Below are 25,039 nucleotides of genomic sequence, written 5' to 3'. Positions count from 1 at the left end.
GCTGATTATGATTTTATTGCGGTGGCCTTCATCACATTCTCAGACTAATCACTGAATATGGTTTTAGAGCTGCATGCTTTGTTTCCATTGTTGGTCTGCAGGCCCTTGGATGTTTTTTCAGACTTAACCTTACTGTACAGGTTTCTGGACTAATTAGGCCTCCCACTGTAGGAGTCTGCTGTTCTGTAGATATCCTTATTGCAGCCAGTGTACTGTGTATTTGTCCCAGTGTAGCAGCCTTTTACTCAGCTCCTCTCTGCCACAGTGTTGTTAAGCCCCTTTAAAGGTTTGGCTCACTACCAGCTTTCCAGTATCAAGACTTTTGATCTGACTAGCATAGCAGTATTAAACTTTTGACTCAACACCACAGTGCCTACCATCAGATCAAGCATCCCTGTGTTGGACTGTTAGCCTGTCAGAAGTCAGTACTGGTGTTAATGGGCCAGATGTTGGCCACAACATGTTTGTCTTCAGTTCCATGTTCATTTGGATATCTACACCTTGGCGGGGATGTTGGCTTTGTAGCTTTCACCATTTTCCAGAGTGTCTATTGCAGGCTGATGGGTACCTCTGACTCTGCAGGTGTTGGCAAGTTAGCAGGCACTTTTATTGCCATATGTCTGTGCCGTTAGCATGCATAATACATTTTACAGAGGATGTTGAGTCATTCTTTGTCTAACTCGTTTCCAGGGACAGCTGTAGCTTCAACCCAGTGTAGATGTCTAGGTTGAGGAGATTAAAAAGAATGGCCTGAACCTTTCTACAATGAGCACTTTGAAGAGGTAGTGAAAAATGTATTTTGTTTTCAGTCCCAGCAAGGCATGTAATGTTAGTGGCAAGACCAGCAGATCCTTGGCACTGAAATGTCAGAGACAGAGATATGAAAACTTTCATGTGTCTTGGTATAGTCAGGGCAGTACATTTTTGCTTTAGGAGAATGCCAGCATTTCAAACTTCTGGTTTGACTAGTTTTTCAGAAAGATGGTGTTCCTAGGCATAATGTCCTTCCAGTGCTCCGTGTGGTTCATCATCTCCAGTAATTATATTGTCAAGATGGTGTTGGAGTTGTCTTCATCTTCTCACCCCCCAACTCCATACTTCACTGTGGTTGTGTGCATTTCCAAAAGGCAGTTCTGATATAGCCAAGGCAAAGGCACAGCTTTCTTCAAAACAAGAGTCTTCCAACCCTTTGTTAAACCATTGTGGTCGCAGGCACTAATACCAGCTCTTTTGATACTTATAAAGGCAAGAGGTATGAAACCTTTACTTCATCTTGCAGTTTTGATGTCTACATACCAAAACAGAAGTTTTGTGTGGCCATGTACTCCTTCCCAGTATTATGCAGAGAAGACCAGATATGTTTTTTTTGTTGGATATTCATGATACCTTTATAACAAGAGAAAGATGTTTCGAAAAGTCTTTGCTTTTGAATAGGCACTGGATATTTCCTTTATTTATATGGATAGTGAACAATTTCCTCTCTGCTGTCACTGTCTTCACTAAATACGTGGCAGTACTAGCAGCAATATGTGTATGGATCAGGTGCATGTATGTATTCCTTTGTCTGGACAACTAGCTGATCCACAGCAAGTTCTGGGTGAACTGCTCTGGGTAAGGTGTTAGATGATAACCCTTTTCTGAGAAATAAAGAATTCTGCTTAGCTTGGAAAAGTGAACAGCTCACTCTGTTGCTGTCTGTTGTCTTTAAAAATGCTCTTGTTTGGACACATCCTAGGAAATGCTTTTTTGCTCTAAAAGTTGCAAGCATTCTTTTCGTGCTGCCTCTGTCTCGAATGCTGGATCCCCTGAGTATGACTAGTTTTGTACCTCCTGGGGCTAACAGTAGACACCTTACTATAGCACAGTTTTCACTAGCTCAAAAAATGTTTACTCACTGGGGCCCAGTAATATTGAAGACTTCATCCTTACTGTGCCTCAAGTTAGTGTTGTGGTGGATTCATTTGCATAGTCGGCTTGTAGATGCTCCCTTTTCACTTGCCCATCCTGCTAGGTGCACTCACATTAAATACTTCTATCACCTGGTAGCCTGTTACAAGTTTGTGTTGATACACATTAGTCAGAATACCAAACACTGTCATCATTCATCAGTTTTCTGAGATGCAGCTGTCAGTTTGTCTTCAGTTGCTTTCCCTCATCTCAACTGAAATGCCTGCTTATCCAGTCAGAGAGCACAACAGTAGTATGATCTAATGTCCAGGACCCTCCTTGATGAAATCAATAATTGTTTTATCATCAAACATTGAAAATGTGCATATTTTTTCCAGAAGACCTCTAGGTTGGGATTGGACACACACCTGTGTTGACTCTCTCTTTGTTGTCTAAAGTTGAGTATAAAAACATTTTCACCCTTGTGCCTTCTTATTCTTATTTGCCAGAAACACTTAGTTTTTATTCTCAACCCTTGTTATCACTATTGTATTTTTTAACATCTGAATGCTGCTTGGATTTATTTTCATTACTGGTGGGTTTTTTTTTTTTTTAAATAATGGATCTAAGTAATGTGGTACATAAACAAACAAGGGGGTACCCCACCGCCACCGCCCTATGCAATGATCTCATATTTTTTTAAATAATGGATTAAGGAAGCTCCTTAGGAAACTAATGGGAGATCCCTTTTGACATTTGGTGGTGAGATGTTTTTTGAAGCCTGAGATGACTTTGAGAGAAGTGGTTGATGGCAAGACCTCCTAGAGGTAATTGGAAGATTGTATATGATGTGCTTTCAAGACCTTTTACTGAAATGCTGTGATAAAGTTGTTAATTAGCCACACGCCTGATGTCATCACCCTAACAGAAACTTGGCTAAAACCCCAACACCATGACAAAGACTTTCTCCCTCCTGGCTATAGTACACTGCACCTTGACCGCCAAAAGAAAAATGGTGGTGGAGTTGCCATTGTTTACTCTAACCATCTTACTCTGATGACAACTAATAAAACTATCCCGTCCTTTTCCCCTGCTGAAATACTGACAGCCATCCTTGTACTTAACACCCATACCACCATCACAATAGTAGCAATCTACATTCTCCCAGGGGATATCTTACCCCTGCTGGAAAACATTCTCTCATAATACACTTCTGTCAACATATTCCTAATGAAACCATTATTCTTGGTGGTGTCAGTATTAATTGGTTAACTCTCTGTACCCCAAATTCTTTCTTACACATCAGCTTGTACGGCTTTACTCAACTTGTCACTGATGTCACCCATACCAACAACTCTCATATACACAGCACCCTTATCGACTGGATTCTAGTCTCTCATCCCTCTAAATATCGCAATCCTGAAACCCTTCCCTACACACTAAGCGATCATTCCCCAGTAAAAGTACTTAGATATATCCCTCGCTTTACTAAAAAGGATAGCTTTATCACATGTCGCAAGCTTACTAACTTCCACCCTGGCACCTTTAAATCTCTTCTGTCTAAAGTTAACTGGAATTTCCATACCCAGCTCCCCCTTGACAATGCTGTCCTGTCTTTCAACTCCACCTTTCTCAGTATTCTTGACTCACTTGCCCCACTTCGCACAGTTTGTATTAAATCTAATATATCTCCATGGCTATCAAATTCCACCTTCATCCTAATGAAAAATAGAGACAGAGCATGGAAAACATGGACCAAAACAAACCTCCCTGCAGACTTGCTAAAATACAAAGAACTTAGAAATCAGACCAAAAAGCATATTAATAAAGATAAGAGAGACCTACTAAAGTCCACCCTCAGCCTTGAAATCTAATCCCCCCAAATTTTGGAACTCCTTAAACCACATATTACATCCTGGTGGTCCCTGATCCCCCAATCCTTGTCCTGATAACACTCCCAAAGATATTGCCTCCACCTTCAACACATATTTCATTGACTCTGTATCCAAACTCTTTAACCCCAGTGCCAATTCATCTACCTTTAATAATATTTCTAACCACACTCTATCAAATCCCACTACACTCTCATCAAATTATTTTACTCTCAAACCTCTACCCACTAACTACATCAAATTCCTACTTTTTAAACTCAAACCTTGCTCAGCTTCTACCAACAACATTCCTTCAGTTAGCTGCTGACTCTTGCTCATTTTGTATCTATCTTAATCAACCACTCCATTGAGTTCAAAGTCCCTTCCGTATGGAAACAATTCTTCACTCTACCAATACATAAAAGAGGTAACTCCTCAGATATCACTAATTTTTGACCAATTGCCATCCTCTCTCTAAAGTTCTAGAAAAATGCATGCCTAAACAAGTTAATGCACTACCTACTCTCTGAAAATCTGCTTACACCTATTCGACATGGCTTTAGACCAAAGCGTAGTACTACTACTGCCCTACTATCGTTCCTTGATACTATAGCCCTTGCCAGAGATAACAGCAAATTTGTCTCCTGCCTATTCTTAGATATCTGTAAAGCTTTTGACACCATCTCTCACCCTCTCCTTCTGCACAAACTAACCAACCTTAACTTCTCTGCTGCTACTGTTGCATGGTTTTCCAGTTACCTCACTGACCGATCTCAAGCAGTGAAGTGGCAGTCTGCACTCTCTCCTCCTCTCCCAGTTAAAATGGGTGTCCATGAGTGTTCCATCCTTGGTCCACTACTTTCCAATATCTTCACTAATCTTTATTCTTCCTGTCCTCAGTCATCACTGGTCCAATAACGCTGATGACTCTGCTGTCATCACTATTGATGACTCTCCTTCCAAACTCATCTTTACAACACACAGACCTCCTTTAACGCAGTACAAAACTGGCTCTCTGATAACCAGCTTATCCTTAACCCAAAAAAAAAAAACTAAGCTACTGCTTTTTATTCCGAAAAACTACAACATTAAATCTACTTTCACAATCCTGTCTCTCAATAACACACACATCGAGTTCAAGAAAACTCATCAGAAACTAGGGCTCTTCTTCCGCAACAAAAAGTTTCTCACCAGTGAAGCTAAAGTAACTCTCTCTTATGCCTACCTCCTACCCAGTCTGTTTTATATCTCTCAAATTCTTAATTGCCTCAACTCCACACTCCTTGCCAAACTTGAATCTACCTACAAGATAGCCAAATTTTGCAGCACATCAAACTTACAAGTCACATCACTGTCTCTCACTCAAACACCTTAACTGGCTTGAACTACCTCACCAACTTCTTCTCTCTCAACTCCAGATCATCCACTCCATCCTTCATTAGCCTTCTTACTGTCCTACCCTATCATCTGTCATCCCCCACTATTCACCTAGTAGACCCCTCCGGAGCTCTAACCTAGATCTGCTACAAATTCAGAAGCCTAAAACTAAGAAAGGATGTATTCTGTGTAGCTGTAATCCTTCCAAGGCATGGGACAAACTCCCACCAGAGATCAGGTCACTCAAGCAACTTAGTCAATTCAAGCTAGCCACTAAAGAATACCTTTTAAGCCAGTGGACCTGCCTCTGTACCCCCCCCTCCCAAACAGCTTATCAACCCTAACAGCACACCTCTGTCTGCTCCCAACCTGTGTAACTTTCTCTAACTCTCTAGACCTTGTCTCATTAACTTCTCTATCCTAAGCACATTACATAATTCTTATCTGCATAATGTAAGATTTTACGTCTAGTGACAAAACTATTTAGTCCTGAATGATGTAGGATTCTAAATCTGACATACATAGTGATTAGTTTACTGTAGTAAATCCTTGTTTATGTATATGTATATGTTGCTTTGAATATTTTCTGTACACCAGTTGATTGTTTACTTATTTTACTAAATTGTAATCTGTAGAACATGGGGAACTTTTCTCCCCGGGCCCCTGCTGAAAAAGGGCTACTTAGCTCAGTCGGACAAACCCGGTCAACAAATGTAAAATAAAAAAATAATTAATTAATTAGCCAATAGACCCAGTTCCTGTTAATTCCCTTTAAAGGTACATTTTAATGTGTCATTACTTTGGCAGTAGATACATTCATTTAATTGTGGTGCATTACCCATAGTTTGATTCAGAAAATAACTAGTAACAGTTGCATTAATTGAAGTCTATCAACATTTATGCTGTATACTATGTGATATACAAGATGCAGCATTAATTAACTAGTATGGGAGATATTCCTTTGAGTATGCATATTAAATTAATTCTTTCTTTAAAATATTTATTAAATTACATTTTAAGCAATGATATAGGTATGTCATTAGTAAAAAAAGAAACCAAATGCAAACCATATTAATATTTTCATTGTTATTTTTGTGCAGTGTACATATGGTTTTCTTTCAACAGTAATTTATTGTAAAATTGCTCACTCCCTGCCTTCCCTTAAACTTTAACTCCTCTTAAACATTACTCTGCTTGCATTATTCCCCCAAATTCCATTTATTTCTATACAATTTGATTCTTATCTTTTCTAAATATTTAACCTCCTGTTATTTTATTTCCTTTACAAAGTTCAATACTTCAATTGCATTTAGTTTAGATTTTGATTTCCATTTTCTAGTAATTGCTTTTTGGCAGCCAGTAGTGTTAAAATTAGTATTTACTAGGCAATTCAGATCATGTATCCCAGCTCAAAAGAATCCTTTCCTTAGTTATAACCATTTGCTCCATCAGCATTTCTGACAAAGTACTCCACAGGGGATTTTCTAAAATCTGCTATCTCGTTACATTCCCAAAAAACATTTCCAGTTGCTTTTGTTTCTCATCATACCTCCAGCATTTGCTGTCCATCATAGAAGACAATTCCCTGAAGTCTGTTTGGGATATAAAAGTACTTATGTAAACACTTCCAAGCAAAGGTCGTAAACCTTCTATACTTTGTTGCCGTACCTCTCAACCTCTTAATGCAAAAAATCTGAATAAAGCCAAAAATAACGGGGAAAAGTTCCAAAGTCAGTGACAGATTTTAAATGTTACTCTTGCAGACTTAAAAGTCTTTAAATTACGGGTTTTGCATTAGCATATATTTTTGAAAGCTATGAAGTCTGAAACTTGAATGTCTGTCATTATTTAGTGATTGCAAGCCTGAAAGATTTGCCAGAAAACCACAAATTTTATGAGGAACAGGCCAAAAATAAGAGGCAAAAATCTGGACAGTTGAGAGGTATATTTGTTGCATTACAGTAAATTCCTCTCCTCTCTCTCTGTCTCATGGTGGACCCTCTGATTGCTCAAAATTCACAGAAATAACCACAAAAAAAAAAAAAAAACACTTGTAGGTGATTGTAAAACACACCCAGGAATGAATAAAGTTGTGTAGCACAAGTCAGCATGGGCATACATCTGTCTTTGAGTGTAGGGTAGGAACTGTCCCATCTCAGATGAGTACCAGATTTTGGCTGGGGGAGATGTTAAACTCAGTCATAGGACCCATCAAGGAGAATTGGTCAAAATCAATTCAGCTATTAAGAACATATCTAGTTGGTATGGCAGTAAACAGAGGCTTGCACATATCTTTAGTGAGGCCATGTTTCTTTCGAATCAGGCTCTGGGCCAGAACTTCACTCCTTTCCCAGTTCAAATTCTGTCTCTGGATATTTTGGCATATCTTTTACAGGAATGTCCCTTAGGGGTAGTTAATCTTTCCCAAAAAAATGGTGACACTGAGGTTTGACTGATGGGGGGTTTCATCCTTAGATCTTTTTGCATCTCCCTGTAAAGCAAAGTGGAAACCATTCTTAATTCCTCCACACTTAGCTCGCCCAAGACCCCTTTGCATAGTGTTGGCTGGATGGCCTCTGTTAATGCTTTGTCTTTTCATTGGTTCCATGGATCATAACCAGGCTTTAGCATTTCCTGTCATCTTTTGTCTTCCTTCTGATATCATGTTTCCTAATTGGAGACTTCTCCATTCAGGAACCTGTTATCTCACTAGGTGGACATAGATAACAGGTTGATCAGAACACTGAAGCTTTACAGCTTGGTTACTTCTGTCCTACTAGTTAGTCTCTTGTTTGTCTAATAATATAGTGCAGCAGGTACTAAAGGAGATGAGAAAATCTGTTACTAGAAAATCACATATGGGTAAGTTGAAACTAATTTATAGTTGGTGCCAATCAAAGCATCAGGATTTATTTTTTCCTTTTTCTTTGCTAAGCTATGGTAATCTAACTGTACAGCTTGGGCAACTGCAGCAGTGATATGTTTGAACACAGTACAGTTGTGTAGGTAAAACTTAATACCATAACAGTCAGTGTTCTAATAGTGCCATATTGCAGTAGCTTCCCCTCCCTAAATACCCCCATTTTTTTGCAAGTTTTTGGTGTTGCCAAGGTGTAGACCCCCTCCCCTTCTTGTGTACATTTACTCTTTGATTTGTTTCTTAGCATTATTTTCAGGTACTTGAATCCCTCCAGAGCAAAAAAATGTTAAGAACAAAAATTTCTCAAAGTAATTCCACTGCAAAGTTGTTAAAACACAAGATTTCACACATACAAGTGCTTCCTCAAGCATTTAGCAAAAATACTATGCACACTTGTATAACAATATTATAACCAACTACATCACAGACTAACCAATCAGATGCAACTAATTAAAACAATTAATGTTATGTTGTCCAATCTCACCTTAATTCTTGCTGGTTGGGTTCAGAACCGAGCATCGGTTCCAACTTGGCCTACTATAAAAGCTCTTTTCAGCAGTTATCTGATAAAACCTTTTCTATAGTGTGAGATTTAGTTAAAAAAAAAACATTCATAGTCTTTAGCATGTGTTTTTTTCCTTTTGTTCTTGTGCAAGACCCATTTAAGTTAGAGGGCGGTTGGCGGCCCGTTTAAGTTAGAGGGCCGCTCTCCTTCCCTGTATTACTACCTTTTATTTTCTTATCCAGAGAATCTGTCTAAGTTGGAGGATTCCCTTCTAAATGTTTACCTCAGTTCCCTAACTAGTGTTGTGTGTCGTTACATTAGCTATAGTGTTTCTTTAGATAGAGTGTTTGAAATAGTTAATCCTGTCTTTGGTGTTTGTTGCGACCTTTTCCCTTAAAACCATTGCAATGTGTTGGTTATTTGTTCTTGTATGGTGTGACTGTAGTTAGTTAGCTCTATTGGTGTTAGAGCCCTTTTTTGAATTTTTCTTTAACATTTATAAGTGTTTTTAGGTTAGTTAAGTGTTTTTGCTATCTTTTGGCTGGTTAATTATATCGAAAGAAAAAGACAAGTACCCAAAAGAACCGAGGCAATCTGGGATTAAGAAATGTAATAAGTGTACACAAAAAATGTCTCTTATGGATATACACATTGACTGTGTGTATTGTCTTGGTGCTATCCATCTGCAAGATCCTTGTACAATTTGCAATGGTTTCAGTAGCAGGGTTCTTCAAGAGAGAAGAAATAAGTTAATGGTGAGAAGTTTGTTAAAGGGTCCTTTCCAAGAGTCATTAAAGGGTTCTCAGAGCTCCAAGCCTACTTCCCCCTCAAAAGGATCTAAAAGACCTGCCATTGAGACTCCAGATTCAGAGCCACCTAGGAAAATCACTGCATCGGAATAGAGGACTCATGGTTCCGACAAGTCAAGATCAACCTCTTCGGCTCCATCTTTGTTCACGAAGCCGGTAGAGTTTTTGATTACGACACGGTCTCCTATTTTGGAGCCGATCACTGTATCTTTGAGCTCACCCATTTTGGAGAGGGCTAAATCTCCTCCTTTATCCTCCCGTTCCTCCAGGAGTTATTTATCTGTTGATGATGTGGAGTGGGTGGTGAAGAGACTGCCTCGAGCTCTGGCAAAAATTTTATCGTCACCGACCCTAAAAGAATCGTGACCGGCCAAAGCTCCATCTTCAGTTCCTCCTCCGACCCACCTTGTGGTCTTGGAGCTAGAGATTGTGTGTCTTTTAGGATAGTCAGTTCTGGCATCTGCTCTGACCTCTTCGGGTCCATCGGATTTCGAGGAGTCTGGGAGCCGACTCTCACCTATCGGGTCCAGGGAGGGGAGTCGACACGGACAGTTGTCCGATTCAACTCTACCCCTCTGTGCCTCGGCGAGGTTGAGCTTGGTTCCTACATAGGCTTCGGAGCCACCAGCTGTGCCTCAGAGCCAGTCTTCTGCCTCTCCGGAGTGGGGGATCTCTTTGGGGCGGAGCAAGGGGGTTTTCGAAGTAGTCACCCCAGACAGCTCCACTCTCTGGCCCAGTTTCTCTTTTCTACCTGGCGCCAGTGTTGGTCTCGTCACCTCCTCCCTCCAAGCGTAGAGATCTGGAACCTCAGGAAGCCCCTGCGGGCGGCATTGTCTCTTCTGAAACTTCACCAGAGTATCCCTCTGAGGAAGTTCCTCAGAAGAGACCATGCAAGAGAAAGCACATAGACTCCTCTGAGTCTGTCACGTCAGATACCGATCTGGATGATTCAGAAGGGTTCCCACGGTCCCCCTCTGAGGATTTCTTATTTGCTGATATCCTTGAGATCCTGAAACAGAGGAGTGGGTGGAAGCCCACCAACCCTTCAGAGGACGAATCTGTATACCTGGAGGCTTTCGGGTCTCGCCCTTCCACCTCCTGGGTGACTCCCCTTATGACCAATTGCTTAATGTTATATCTCGTAAAATCTAGACTTCCCCTGATACATTGGAGCCTGTTCCACAGAGGCCCAATAAATTTAGCACTGTTCCTACTGAGAAGGAGTTCCTAACCAAGGGCGTCCCCATAGATGCGATGGTGGTGGCAACGGCCACTAAGAAGGAGTTATCAGAAACCTCCTCATCTGTTCATCCTCCCAATAAAGATTCACGGACTATGGACAGATATTGAAAATGTGCTTTTTCTTCAGTGGCCTTTACCCTACGATTGCTAAATTACCTGACTCACTTTACGAGGCTTCAAAGGGATCTCCTCAAAGAGTTAGGAGAATACCCTTCAGGGTACTGTAGCTCTGGTGACCCACGGGCAAGGTTTACTCACAGCTCTCCACCCTCAACTCAGTTGTCAACTCCTCCATGAGACTGATTTCATGCACAGCTGATGGAGTGAGCAGGGCAGCAGAGACTGGAATTTCCCTAAGGAGACATTCCTGGATGTGTCTTTGCGACTTTGCTGAACCCTTCAGGTCTTCCCTCTTTAGATCAGAGATGAAAGAAACTTTGACCAGGTGCGAGCAGACTGGGAAAACCTCGTCTGCCATTGTGGTCAGTTTTTCTGCCCCATCCAGATCTTATCCCAAAGGTCAGAAAGGCGGTAAAATGTGGTTCCGCAAGTCCCAAAAAGGTTTTTCTGATGCACGTGGTGACACCTCCCCCAGGGACAGAGGGGGAGGTAATAATGGAAGATGCCAAACTCGCAGCAGAGGGGGTCCGCAGAATCAGGGTGACAGATACGTTCTCCGGCAGGGCCTTTCAGCGCTCCTGAAAGGAAGCCCGTCTGCTTTTCCCTGGAGGCAGTTGGGGAACACCAAACGGCTAGCTGGAAATCACTCAAGACAAATGGGTACAGTCAATCCTATCCAGAGGTTAGTATATTCTCTCTTCTACTCCTTCACCCATAAATCAGTTCATTCCAGATGCCCCACCCAGTAATGAGAAGAAGCAACTGCAGAAGTACAAAAGTTGCTAGAGAAGAGAGTCATCCAAGAGATCCCCGCAGACCAAATCGTATCCGGAACTTACTCAAGGTTCTTTTTAGTTCCAAAAAGACAGGGGACTGGAGACCCATTCTGGATCTCAGTAGACTAAACAAGTCTGTAAAAAAAAGTCAATGTTCCGGATGGTGACACTGCAGTCTATATTCCCTTTTCTTGGGAAAGACGATGGGATGTGCTCGATAAATCTCCAAGATGTGTACTACCACATAAAAATGGACAGACGATCCAGGAGACGCTTGCGCTTTCGGCTGGGAGCCAGCCATTACCAATTTCGAGCCCTGCCCTTTGGTCTCACTACAGTCCCCAGGGTGTTCACCAAATGCATGGCAGTGGTTACGGCTCACTTGAGATGTTGGGGATTCTGTGTGTTTCCATACCTAGACGACTGACTCCTGTCCGCCACCACTAAGCATCTACTACTGCAGGTGAGGGATGAAACAATATTTCTTTGCGCCAGGCTAGGCATTACAATAAACCTCAAAAAGTCTGCCTTGTCACCTTCACAGCATATTACTTTTAGGTGCAAAATTGGATTCCACAAAAATGGTGGCAAAACTTACCCCAGAGAGAATTCAGTCCCTTCATCATCAAATCAGGATCTTGATATCAAAGCAGAGGGTTCAGGCGAGGTATATATTACAGGTCCTGGGCACAATGGCAGCTGCAATCCTCCTAGTTGCTCTAGCATGGCTGCACATGAGGGTTCTACAGTGGTTACTCTTTGCCCAGTAGTCCATGCAGGATCTCCCTCTATCACATCGAATAATCATTACGGAATCATGCAAGAAGAATCTTCTCTGGTGGCTACAAACAGAACAGTGGTCCTTAGGCCACCCATTTGTATTTCCAGAGCCGGTAGCAGTACTGAGCACGGACACTTCCCAGATCGGGGGGGGCATTATCTGGGAAAGATGGTCCAAGGCTTGTGGCAAGAACACGAGAGCCACTTGCACATCAATGTCCTAGAGATGTGAGCGGTGCTGTATGCATTGCAGGCATTTTAGGACTCTCTTCTGATAGGAACAGTTGCAAATCAAATGGACAACTTGTCGGTAGTGTGGTACATAAACATACAGAGAGGAACCAGGTCATAACCACTATGTCGAGAAGTGCGATGGGCTGTCTCGTCTCAATGGTTTCTGATGGCAAAGCATATCCTGGGCAAATCCAACGTGATAGCGGACAAACTCAGCAGAGTGATTATTTTGCCTCAGGAGAGTGGACCCTAAAGCAGAGTGATTCTGTTGCCTTACGAGTGGTCCCTAAAACTAGAAATTGCGGAAGAGATCTTCCAGAGATGGGGCCAGTCTTGCGACCTTTTTGCCACTTCCATGAACCCCAAATGCAGAAGCTATTTTGACCTCATTCCCTGGCCCAAGAAGTCACCAAGGAATGTACTTGTTCACGATTGGCCCCTGGGACTTCTCTATGCCTTTTCCCCCCTTTTCCCTTAATAGCCAAAGTACTTCAGAAAACCAGCACATTGAAAAGCACCTTGATATTCATTGCACCTTACTGGCCTCGACAAATTTGGTTCCACTTTCTCTGGGCCCATCTTCTGGAGGAACCATGGATTCTGGACCCAGTTCCAGACCTTTTTAACCCATTCATCGGGTAAGTTCCATCCGTCCATCCACAACCTCAAGTTGACGGCGTGGCTGCTCCAATTCCACATGTACCAAGGTGTTACAATTTTTCCACGGCAATTAAACATATTTTGCTTTCTTCCCACAAACTATCTACAAGGAAACTGTATTCAATCAAATGGAAAAAAAAATTCCTACTGGGTTGTTAAGCACAACCTTTTACGACTCCTATTACCGCAGTTCTAGTGTTTCTCACCAAACATTTTGATGAAAGGGCAGCAGCAGCTACCATCAGGGTACAATTAGTAGCCATTTCTAATTTTTCATACTGGTGAGATGGGAATGCCTATCATGTCCCACAAGTTATGTAAGGCCTTTTTGAAAGGTATTTTCTTACTCAGACCCCCATTCAGGGAACCTCCAGCCGCTTGGGACCTAAATTTTGTTCTTTCTGTCTTAGTGCTACTACCCTTTGAACCTACATCAAGTTTTTGTCATGGAAAACTCTTTTCTTAGTAGCCGTTACCGCCACGAGATGAGTGTCGAAACGCTAAGCACTCTCTATATGCCCTCCTTATATCGGTTTTCACAAAGACAGTGTGTCCCTAAGAACTAACCCCTCTTTCTTACCGAAAGTTTGCTCAGAGAACAATTTGAATCAATCTATTAAATTACCAGTGGTGTTTTCCAACTGTAGCGGCAAGGCAGAATACAGATTGCATCAACTAGATGTACTCAGACAGCTACATTTTTATTTGCTTAGGACCAAAGATTTCAGAAAGTCTGACCAGATTTTTGTCTCCTTTTCACAAAAAAGGAAAGGATTGCCACTTTCTGAAGTAGCCTCATCTAAATTACAGACTGCATTTACTTCTCATACAGTAATAATAACAGACAATTACCAGGCAAAGTAAAGGGCCATTCTACAAGAGCGGTCTCAACGTCATCTGCTTTCCAAACTAGACTTCCTGTGGACTCTATTTGTGCAGCTAACACATGGGTAAGGCCTCATACCTTTATTACTTATTACAATGTAGATGTGGCCTCCCGGAACAGGTCTTCCTTTGGTTCTACTGTATTGAAAAGCTTGTTTTCCTGAGCCACCCTAGGATAAAGCTGCTAGGGATGCTGTCCCAACCAGCAAGAATTAAGGCAAGATTGGACAACATAACATTGAGAAGTTATGTACTCACCATAAAGTTCCATGTTTGTTGTCCATCTCACCTGTATTCTTGCATCCCACCCACCTTCCCTTTCCTTCGTTCCTCGAGGACCGGGTGGACTGTCATATATATACCAGAATTATTAAATAGGTTGTTCTTAACTAAATAACTTCGAACGTCTTCTACCCCTTGGTCATGTGGTATACAAGAATATAGTGAAATAACATCCATGGTGAATATAATATGCTTTTCTGCATCAAACTGGGTGTCATTTGAAAGGATTCTTATTTTAACAATGCGTTATATAAACATTCTATTTCATGCCCTAATTATAAAAAATTGTTATTTTCTGTTTTGGAAAAATGCAAATTAGATGGTAGGGCTGGGGATTATAAGAATTATATAGAACAGCGGGAATGTTTATGGCAAATTAAATTGAAATCTGATGTTTTACCTGGTTTAAATGAGAGTATCAATTTTAAGTGTTTTTTAAAACATCGTAAGTTACATGTAAATAAAAACAAAAACAACTTTGAATTTGATCTGAAGGCATGTTTTAATGTATAACACACTTTTTTATTGGATTCATATGCATATGTAATTAATTAATTGCTTTTTTATTTACTTGACTATTTATACTGGTTAGTTCTTAACATCATGTGTTTTCTGATGAAGTTGTGACGAAAGCGGAAATTAAACTTGTTTTTTACGCTATTGCCGGTTCCTGTGTTAAGTTTCTCCAGCAGCTTGCAGCCGTATTCTGTTTTACTTGTTCTTTATTGGGTGTTCCTTGGAAGTTTTTGCTCTAACAATAGTACATGGAGTTCTGCTGAAGCTACATGCACCCTTAGCTTTGTGAAGCTGGCCATTTACAATGGGGATAGGATCCATTTAGCTTGGCTACTGTAACAATGATAATATCGAACATATATACTGTTCTGGTAGGTTTTACTTTCAAAACTACTTTTTCTTGTGATCCTTTAAAACTTGTAAAATTTTCAGGGTATGTTTTCCAAATTAGGCTGTGACTATAAGAACTCTGGCCTTGTAATCTCAGTTTTGTTCTAGAAGAATGTATGCTTTTTCCTTTTTGAACCTACCAGCTCAGTGAAGCTTACATTTCTGTCTTGGAAGACATTTTTCTTTGGTGTTGCTGAACTAGCCACATACATTTCCAAACTGAGGGCTTTGGCAGTTCTTCAACTTTACATTGTCTTGTGGAAGAATAGGATTTTACTCTAGCAAGACCTTTCATTATTCCTTAAGTGGCATCAGTACAAATAAATGCCTGTCTTAGTATTTTGGCCAAGTCTAGTCTGACTGTATGCATGCATATGGTGAGTGTTCACAGGAAGTTGTGTTGTGCTAACAGACCACTTTCATTCCATAAAGGCTAACAACTTTTTGCATCTTTTAATAAGGGCAGAGAGAGGAAACGGGTGATCAAACTTTAAGTGCCTTTCCTTCTACTATGAGTAGAACAGAAAATCTCCAAATATGGCCCCAAAGACCCACGTAGTCAGTCCAGTGACCACTTATGTGACTTGAATGTATTAGAGGATGAGTTGTAATCTTACTTGCTCATATTTTCTAAACATTACAAATTTTATGACATTTCTGGACGTAGGGCATTCTTCTTCAAGGCTGCCCTGTAAAGTATTCTCCCATGAGTCACCATCTAGATGTTTGTGCAATGCTAGGGAGCTTCTTTACTGTTCTTGCCAGTTGTATTAATGTGATACTGTATAACTTTACATCTGCAAAATTATACTTTATCAGTGAAACTGTAGGCCTACTGTAAGTCGACTAATTCCCTTTATTTCTTGATTTTTATCTGTTACAGGCAGTCTTAACATTGATTAAAGAGAGTTGAGAGTCTGCATGGATTTCTTGGGAAATGTTGAGGAAGTAGGGGATGAAGACCTATTTTCAGTATGGTTTATAGCAGAATAATTATTGGAATTGCTTGTGGGGTAGGGGGGAGCCCAGAATAATTAGGGCACAGAGGAAGGATATGGGAGAAAGTTGCTTCAGTGAACCAGTATAAGACAGATGAAGCAATCTTCCATGAATTGTGGCATGTAGAGCTTTGACATTCTGTGAATGAACCAATGGTGTTACAGAAGATAAAAAATGGGTGTTCATTGGTTTGTTGCAGATCCAGTAAGAATAAGTAGAGTTAAGGCAATCCTATTTAATTCCACCCTGCAGTGGGAAGATAACTCACAGATAATGCTAGTCCTTACCCTTGCATTTATCTATTTTTTTAAATAGGGAATCAGCATTAAAACTGAAGTCATAAACAAAGAGTTGGACAGCAAAGTGGCCATTTCCCCGCCTCATGAGAAAAATGAAAATAGAACACCTGAGCAGACAGCTGTTCCGGAAACTGCAAAATTTGAGTCAGCAGGTATGTGTTCTTGGATCCATTAATGAACTGAAAACAGTTGGCCAAAATTGCTACCACTGAGTTATTTCCTGGTATTCCTTTGATTAAAATTTAGAAGTTCCACTCATGTAAAAGGGATGGAGAATAATGTGATGTTGATGGGGGAAGTGGGCATCTGAAGCAAAAAGTGTTAATCCATTTTGGTAATGACAACTCGGTATCATTTTAAAGGTTGTCTTTTATGTGGCACTACCCCTCCTCTTTTCTTCTTGATGTTTAGTACTTGATAGTTGTTATTATATAGTATGTATTTATTGAATGTAGCTTCTGACTTTATCTGTAGTGCGTTTACTTGTCTTGTTACTTGTAGGTGCACAAAACATTTTTTAGGAAAACAGATTGAATTCATGCTGTGTAAGCATAGTCTAAAATCTTAACTGTAAACCATGGTGTTTATCTTGGTTGTCTTTGTTTTGACCTGGCATGGTTAAGTGTTTACCTCTGTGGTAGTGCCCATAGTATGTTACTGGTAGACTGAACCTGTGATCACAGAACAAGGAATGTCTTTACTTCTTACACTGTCCCCTTGGGTGGTGACAAACTTGAGTGTTAGTTTACACTTCATTCTTCAAAGAAGGATACAGCAGAAATGTTTTTAAATACCAAACATGTATACTTTAATTTATGAAATATAATTGCTGGTAAAGTATTTGGAAGTCCTGTTCAGTGGATTAACATTTGGAATTTCCTCCAATGCAGTACCCAGACTAATTGACTATTTTTTTTTCCACACTCAGGTTTGGACTGTGTGCATCTTCTCCCCGATGCATAGTATGCTGTGTATGCTCTGGGCTAGGAAAGTGTGCCTAGCATGTTTACTTTTTTTCTTGACAGCTGCACAGTTCAATACTTGTGCTGATGCTAATCAGAAATGTTAATATTTTAATACCTAAGAAATGTAGGCCATTTAAGTGTTTTTTTGGCCTCCAGATCACTCTCTAAGACCTACTCTGGCATTGTCTATAATGTGTGTGGGGCATGAAGATGAACCACTGACATAATTGCCTCCATTTTAATATGGACACACTGTGATGGAGGGAGAAGTTGTAGGCCTACTTTAAGTCTTGCAGAATGGCAGCTGCTGAGAGAGTGCCCAGCTCATGCACCAAAGTGAAGTATTTTTACATGAAACTATGATGAATCCCTGCGAGAAGGCACATGGCATAGAAGGCAGGCACAGGTTATACCCTTTTTGTGGTAAATTCTTTCCCTAGACCATGTCACATGTGATTAGTCCCATACTTCTCAACTGTACAGATTTTCACAGAATATCCAGATTTTTGCCTTGTATTTTTGGTCTGTTCCTCATAAAATTGTGTTTTTTTGGCAAATCAGTGAGCATTGAATTCTCTAAATAATGACATATATTTGAATTTCAGATGTCATATCATTAAGAAAATGCATTGCGACACAAAACCTTTTATTTTGGCAAGTTCCTAAGTTGATAAGAGTAGTATTTATAATTTGTGGTTTTGGCAGTTTCCTTTGCCAGCGCGTCTAGGACAGACAATGCCCTCTACAGACACGTAACTGATAACCACATGTCTAACACTGTGGAAACCAACTTCTCTGTAACCTCTGCAGTGTAGCATAGGTGTCAGTGACTAGAACACCTTTGTTCCTTAATGTATGATAATGAGGTTTATGCCCTTCATCTCTAAGGTATTGAATACTGCCTTTCACAGTGTAAATTATCAGCTTTCGACTTCAGCTAGGAGACTTGTCATGGTTCATATATATTACTTCAAATGTATAAGGAGCCATGTGATGAATTGATATTAATATTATTTCCTATGTATATCTGTAAAAAATTAACATTAAATATGTAGTAGATCCTTTCAGTATGGAACATGGAATTTTTAACAGCCAAAATGAGGAAAGTGCCCTCCACACTTCAGAGGTTATGGTGTTAAAGCATTGGTTAGTGTGGACAAGGGGATATTTTTCCTGAGTTGCTCTTAGTTATGGCTCCCAAAACTCTTATCACCTTCAAAATTCTACTCCTCCCTAATCCATTAAGCAGTTGAGACGTTTTTAACTTTTCTAATTTCTTTAAACATCTGCAAATCCTCACATTTAAAATTGCAACATGAGTTTGTATTCACAACTAGAAAAGAAAGCTAACTGTAATAAGTTTCCATTATTAATATGCACTATACATAATTCACTTTTTAATAACTTTCATTCACTCCATTACACATTGCTCAGTCCCTGTCCTCATTGTTCCTCCAGAACATTATTGTGCATATGTTGTTCACACAGCTCTTATTTACTTGTATGAAATTTTCTCCTTCCTTATTCGGAAGATCCCACCTCTAGTTTTTCTGTCTCCTGTATAGTATTCAAAACTTCCATTGATTTCCTTTTTTTTTTTTTTTGCCGCTGCTAGTAGCACTCAGCTTAGTAAGGCCTTATATTAGGCAATTCTGATTCTTTATTCCTTCTAAAAGAATTATTTTTTGCTATTATTTATTTCCACAATGTTTCTGTTAATGTATCATGCAGGGAACTTTTAAAATCACTAACGTGCTACATTCTTTAAAACATGTTTCCAGTTTCCTTTCTCTTTCCTGTCATATCTCCAACATTTACAATCTACCTGGGGAGAAAAAACTTCAGTCTACAAAAATCCTAAAGCCTCATGATTTTGCCTCCTGGGGAGCCTTGCAGATGGGTCTATATCATATATTCGAAATTCCAAAATGTCGAACACCATATGTTTGAACTTGGAATTTTGAATATTGAAAACACCGAACGCTCAGAATAGCAAATTTTTTCCCAGGGAAAAAACTTGCTGTTCCGAGAAACATACACACAACACAAGCACACCAAAATAAATAAACCACACAAATACAGTTAACCAAACCCAACCCCACACTAAACCACACATACATTACTAACTGTCCACTTACCTTAACCCGCACCCTAACCCTAAGGTCCGTAACTATCGCACACATACCCTACGAATCTATACAAAAACAAACTAATTAATACACACACGTACAGTTAACAAAACACAACCCTACACTACAGCATACATACATTGCTAACTATCCACTTACCTTAACCCGCACCCTAACCCTAAGGCCCGTAACTCTCGCATCACAGTGGAGGAAATAGCGAAGCCATGGAACGACCCACCAAAATCTTGGGTAAGATTTCGATGTTCCGGGGCTTCGCTATTTTCACCATTCGATATTTAGGTTTCAACGATGTTCTTCATTCCACATTGCTGCAGTCCTAACTATTGGGTAGTCCGCTGTCCAGTCGGCCCGAATACCAAAGTATATGGCTGGCGGTCAGGGCGCATTAGACTGACGCCAGTACGTCAGGGTACTAATGCGCATGACCGGCGCCATATCCTCTGTCTTTTGCCGCATGGTCCGATGCAGAAGCAATTTTGCGAGTGCAGGTTGGCGTTCTGAAAGTTTCTGAAGTCAGAGTTTCAGACCGAATCAAAGTTGGCTAAGTACCCCGAAGGATTATTTTGGTTTTTCTTGCCTCAGTATTTAACCGCATGTCAGAAAAAGTAAATAACTGTATTTCTTGTGGGAAACAGATACCTCATAGGGATTACCATACTTTGTGTATACCTTGTTTAGGGCCTGAGCACGACGTTGTTGGATGCAGCTTGTGCTAGATTTAACAAACGCACTATTAAGAGAAGGTTAGACTGTGCCAGGTTAGTGTTTGGGAAGCGTTGTAACTATAAAATGCCGCCGGATGCTCCGGCGCCGGCTCGCTAAAAACGCAAGGACAAAACAGCAAAGCCTAGAGGGAAGAACCGACAGTCCCAGACGTCGGTTCTTTAGAGGGCTCAGTGGAGCCAGAGGTTTTGCCAGGTGTTTCTTTGGAGTCTCAGGGAGAGACTTTACTGTTACAGGATGTTTCCTCTCAGGAAGTAGTCCAGGCTGAGGGGCTACTCAGGTGGCTGTTCTTCCCTCACTTCCTAAGGTGGTTAGGGCCTCCTTCTGTTCCCAAGGCTTCCTTAAGGGCAGGCCAAGTTTTGCTTCAGTGGGGGTTTCTCCTAGTGCTTCAGGGTCTTTGCCTAAGAAACATATGCTTAAAATGGCAGAAGATTTGATTACTATGATAAGGGGTTCTATGCCCCCTCCTGATAAGAGGCCTAGGGTGGAACCTGAGTTTGAGAGTTTTGAGCAATGCTCGAGGCTTCTGAGTCTTCGGCTGAAGACTTGCAGGAGTTCCCTACTTATTCTGATTCTGATGTGGATGATTCTACTCCTTCAGCTTCTCCTCCTGAGGATTTTTCATTTTCAGAGACTTTGCATTCCATGAGGGAGCATTTTAAATGGGAAGGCCAAGATTTCTCTGATTCCAGGAAAAGGCTTAGGGAGTTCTTGTTTTACCCCAGCATAGGCCTTTAGCTATACCTCCTGTTTTGAATGTGGTGGAAGATGTTTTTGCAGAGGCTTCCTGAATCCTGATTCTTTGCCTCCTGCTCCAGTTAAACCGGATAGGTATTATAGGGTGCCTGAAGCTCATAAGTATCTTTTAAGAGTCCTAGGGCTGACCCGAAACTGTCTCTCAGGGGCCTAAAGGTGTAAAGGCCTCAGTTGTTAAAAATCCTGTCCCTCCTGATAAAGAGGCAAGGGCTTTGGATAGATGGGGAAAGAAAGTGTATACTTCTTCCACTTTAGCCATGAGGGCGTTGAATTGTCAGTTTCACATGTTAAAATATCAGAATTATCTTCTTTCACAGTTGAAATCAAAGGTGGATGCTCTGGAAGGTATTGACTGTAAAGAGTTGCAGGATTTAGTTCATGTGTCTGAACAGGTGGGTAAACATTCCTTGCAATGTGGTTTTGATGCTGTGCAGGCCTCCTCCAGGGTGGCTGCCACTGGTTCTGTTCTTCAGGCACGCCTGGTTGAGAGATCAGAACTTAGCTGAGCATGTTAAGACAAGGATTTTGGATGCTCCTTTACAGTCTGATGTGTTGTTTGGTTCGCCTGTGGAAGCAGTTTTAAAGAAGATGGAGGACAAGGCTAAGTCTATGCAAACTGTTAAGGATTTTTTGCAGGTGCAGCCTCCGAAGTTTAGTAGAAATTGGCCTGCTAAGGGATGGACTTATCCTGCTTATGATTCCCAGTCTAGAGGTAGGTCTAGACGCAGAGCTCAGGATGCTTTTAGGCCTAGGACAGGGAGTTCACCTGCTCAGACTTCTAGTGAGGGCAGGGGTCAGTCCTTTCGTAAGCACACCCAATGACCTGCCCTTTCAGCTGCCAGTACCCTCTCGCCTGGCGGCACCTCTAGGAGGAAGACTGTCTCTTTTCAAAGAAAATTGGGATTTAATTACCCAAGACAAATGGGTTCTGGATATCATTCACCACGGTTACAGGTTTTATTACCATACCTTGCCTCCTTTCAAAGGCATGCCAGACATTCCTCCTCTACAAAGACAAGAGGCTCACAAGCAAATTTCTCAGTTGCTCCAAATAGGGGCCATTCAGCCGGTTCCTGTGCCAGAAAGGGGCCTAGGATTTTATTCTCGCCTGTTCCTAGTACCGAAGAAGGGGAACACGTGGAGACCAATTTTGGATTTATCTATCCTCAACACTTATCTGGACATTCCCAAGTTCAAAATGTTGACGTTACAACAGCTTTTACCTCTGCTGGGCAAGAATCACTGGATGGTAACTTTAGATCTCAAGGAAGCTTACCTTCATGTGCCTATAAGACTAACTTGCAGAAAGTATCTGCAGCTGGAAATTCTCATTATCAGTTCTCTGCATTGCCCTTTGGCTTATCTACTGCGCAGAGTATTCATAAAGGTTCTGGCTCCAGTGATAGCTTACTTCAGGCTAAAAGGAATTCAAATCTATCCTTACTTGGACGATTGCCTGATTCTGGCTCAAGAAAAGGAAGACCTTCTACAGCATTTGGAATATGTCATAGCAGTGCTAAGATGCCTAGGGTATTCTGTGAACGAAATAAAGTCCAGTCTAGTACCCTCTCAAGACATGTGCTTTCTGGGTGTGAGACTGAATACAGCAGCCCAGATGGCCTTTTAACCCCGGACAAACAAAAGAATCTTTCCAGTTACTTCCATCAACTATCTCTTCAGTCCGGGCTGACTGCAAGGACAGTCCTTCAAGCCTTAGGGTTCATGGCATCTTGTATTCTGGTGCTTCCCAATGCCAAACTGCATATGAGGAAGCTACAATGGTATCTCAAAATGTATGGACACAGCACTGCCAGGATTTGGACACTGTCATTCAAATAATACCTTGCATTCGAAAGGAATTTTTGTGGTGGGCTCAGGAATGTCACCTAAACAAGGGACTCTCTGTGACCCGGCCAGAGGCGAGTCAAATTCTAACGACAGATGCCTCAGACATTGCTTGGGGAGCTCATCTAAATGGAAAGTGGATACAAGACAAGTGGCCTGCCAGACTACAGCATCTACATATCAACATGAAGGAGATGTTAGCAGTCCAGTTTGCATTAATGGCTTTCAAGAAGTTACTTCTTCCAGGGCAGGTGTTGATTCTAACAGACAACACAACTGTCATGTGGTACATCAACAAACAAGGGGAACACATTCTTACCCATTGTGCAGGCAAGCAATGATTTTATGGGAGACTGCTAAGCTTGCAACTAACTCTTCAGGCAAGGTTTCTGCCGGGAGCACAGAACTCCTTAGCAGATGTGTTAAGCAGACAAATCATGGATCCCCACGAGTGGAAACTGGATCTTCATGTATTTCAAAAGTTGACAGTGTCCTGGGGAACTCCAGACATAGATCTGTTCGCTTCTCCACTAAACCACCAGCTGCCAAAGTTTTGCACAAAGAGGTTTCATCACACAGCTTGGAAAGTGGATGCTCTTTCTTTCAGTTGGAAAAATCTTCATGTGTATGCGTTTCCACCTCTGCCTCTTCTTCCAAAGGTGCTTCTAAAGGTCAGACAGGACAAGCCAAGGATGATTTTAATAGCTCCAGATTGGCCTCGCAGCACTGGTACCCATTACTGAGGAGTCTGGTAAAGAAGCCCCCATGGCCTTTACCCTTGATTCCACATCTGTTGTCTTCAATGTCAAGCTTCACTCTCTTCATCTAACAGCCTGGCATATTCTGTTTTAAGGCAGCAGGTCTCAACTTCCTCAACAAGTTTTAAATGTGATTATGGAAGCCAGAAGACCTAGTACAAGGAAAGTGTATGCAGAAAAATGGAAGAGATTTTTATTTTGGGCTGCAGCTAAGAATTTGGAGATTTCGGAGCCTAATTTGAGTGTGGCTCTTCAATATCTTACTGAGTTATTGGACAAAGGCTTGTCTTTCTCTTCCATTAAGATTCATGCTGCAGCGATTTCAGCTCACTATGATTGTGACCCACCATTGTTTTCACATCCTTTGTTCAAGCAATTTCTTAGAGGGGCAAAGAATATAAGACCCCCACGTAGAGCTCCTGCTCCTGCTTGGGATCTCAATTTTGTGTTGGAGAAACTTACTCTACAACCTTTTGAGCCTGCAGCTACTGCTGAACTGAAATACTTGTCATGGAAGACTGCTTTTTTGTTGGCCATTACTTCTGCAAGAAGGGTTTCTGAGTTACAGGCCCTTATGGCGGTTGAGCCTTTTTTGATTTTTCATAAGGATAGGGTATCAAATCCTTCCTTTATGCCTAAAGTGGTTTCTAGTGTGGCTTTAAACCAAACTATTCATTTGCCTACGTTTATGCAGATCCCCAAAACAAAGGGGAAAAGATTTTGCACACTTTAGATGTACACAGGCAATTACTACTTGAGCAGGACTAAGGATTTTAGGCAGTCTCAGCAGTTGTTTGTTTCTTTTGCTTTGAGTTCTCAGGGCAAGCCTGTGTCAAAACAAACTATTTCTCGGTGGATTGGGTTTTGCATTGCATTTTGTTATTCCCATCATGGCAAGGAGATTCCAGCTGGGATTAGGCCTCATTCCACTAGGGCTACTGCCACTTCAACAGCTTTTCTAAGGGGGGTGGCAACTAAGGATATTTTGGAGGCAGCTACTTGGAGTTCAGTGCATACTTTCTCTAAGCATTACCACCTTCCTCTCTACTCTAAGTCTAGGGCTGGTTTTGCAACAGCCATTTTGCAAGGCATGTTATCAGCTCCTGCTTCTTTATGATTTGCCAGCCTCCCTTACCTCTGCTTTGGGATTCTACCCAATAGTTAGGACTGCAGCAATGTGGAATGAAGAACATAGTACAGTTTTGTACCTACCATAAATGTAGATGTTCGAGATCCACATTGCTGCAGTCCAACCTCCTTCCCCTCTGTGTTAGGGGTGGTTGTGTAGGT

At 41.2% G+C, this 25,039-nt stretch overlaps 1 protein-coding gene across 1 annotated transcript in view; it reads left to right on the top strand.

The window, feature by feature from the left end:
* NSD3 (nuclear receptor binding SET domain protein 3) overlaps nucleotides 1-25,039 on the top strand; it is a 4,286,093-nt gene that overhangs the window by 1,303,108 nt on the left and 2,957,946 nt on the right. The window contains exon 7 of the mRNA XM_044084319.1: nucleotides 16,569-16,704. Within this exon, the coding sequence (XP_043940254.1) occupies nucleotides 16,569-16,704 (136 nt within the window). The remainder of the gene's footprint in view (nucleotides 1-16,568; nucleotides 16,705-25,039) is intronic.

The sequence above is a fragment of the Protopterus annectens genome, chromosome 9.part0 (assembly GCF_019279795.1).
Source record: "Protopterus annectens isolate FY-2018-M chromosome 9.part0, PAN1.0, whole genome shotgun sequence".
In the NCBI taxonomy this organism is placed as follows: domain Eukaryota; kingdom Metazoa; phylum Chordata; order Ceratodontiformes; family Protopteridae; genus Protopterus; species Protopterus annectens.
This window is presented reverse-complemented; position numbering and strand designations above follow the sequence as displayed.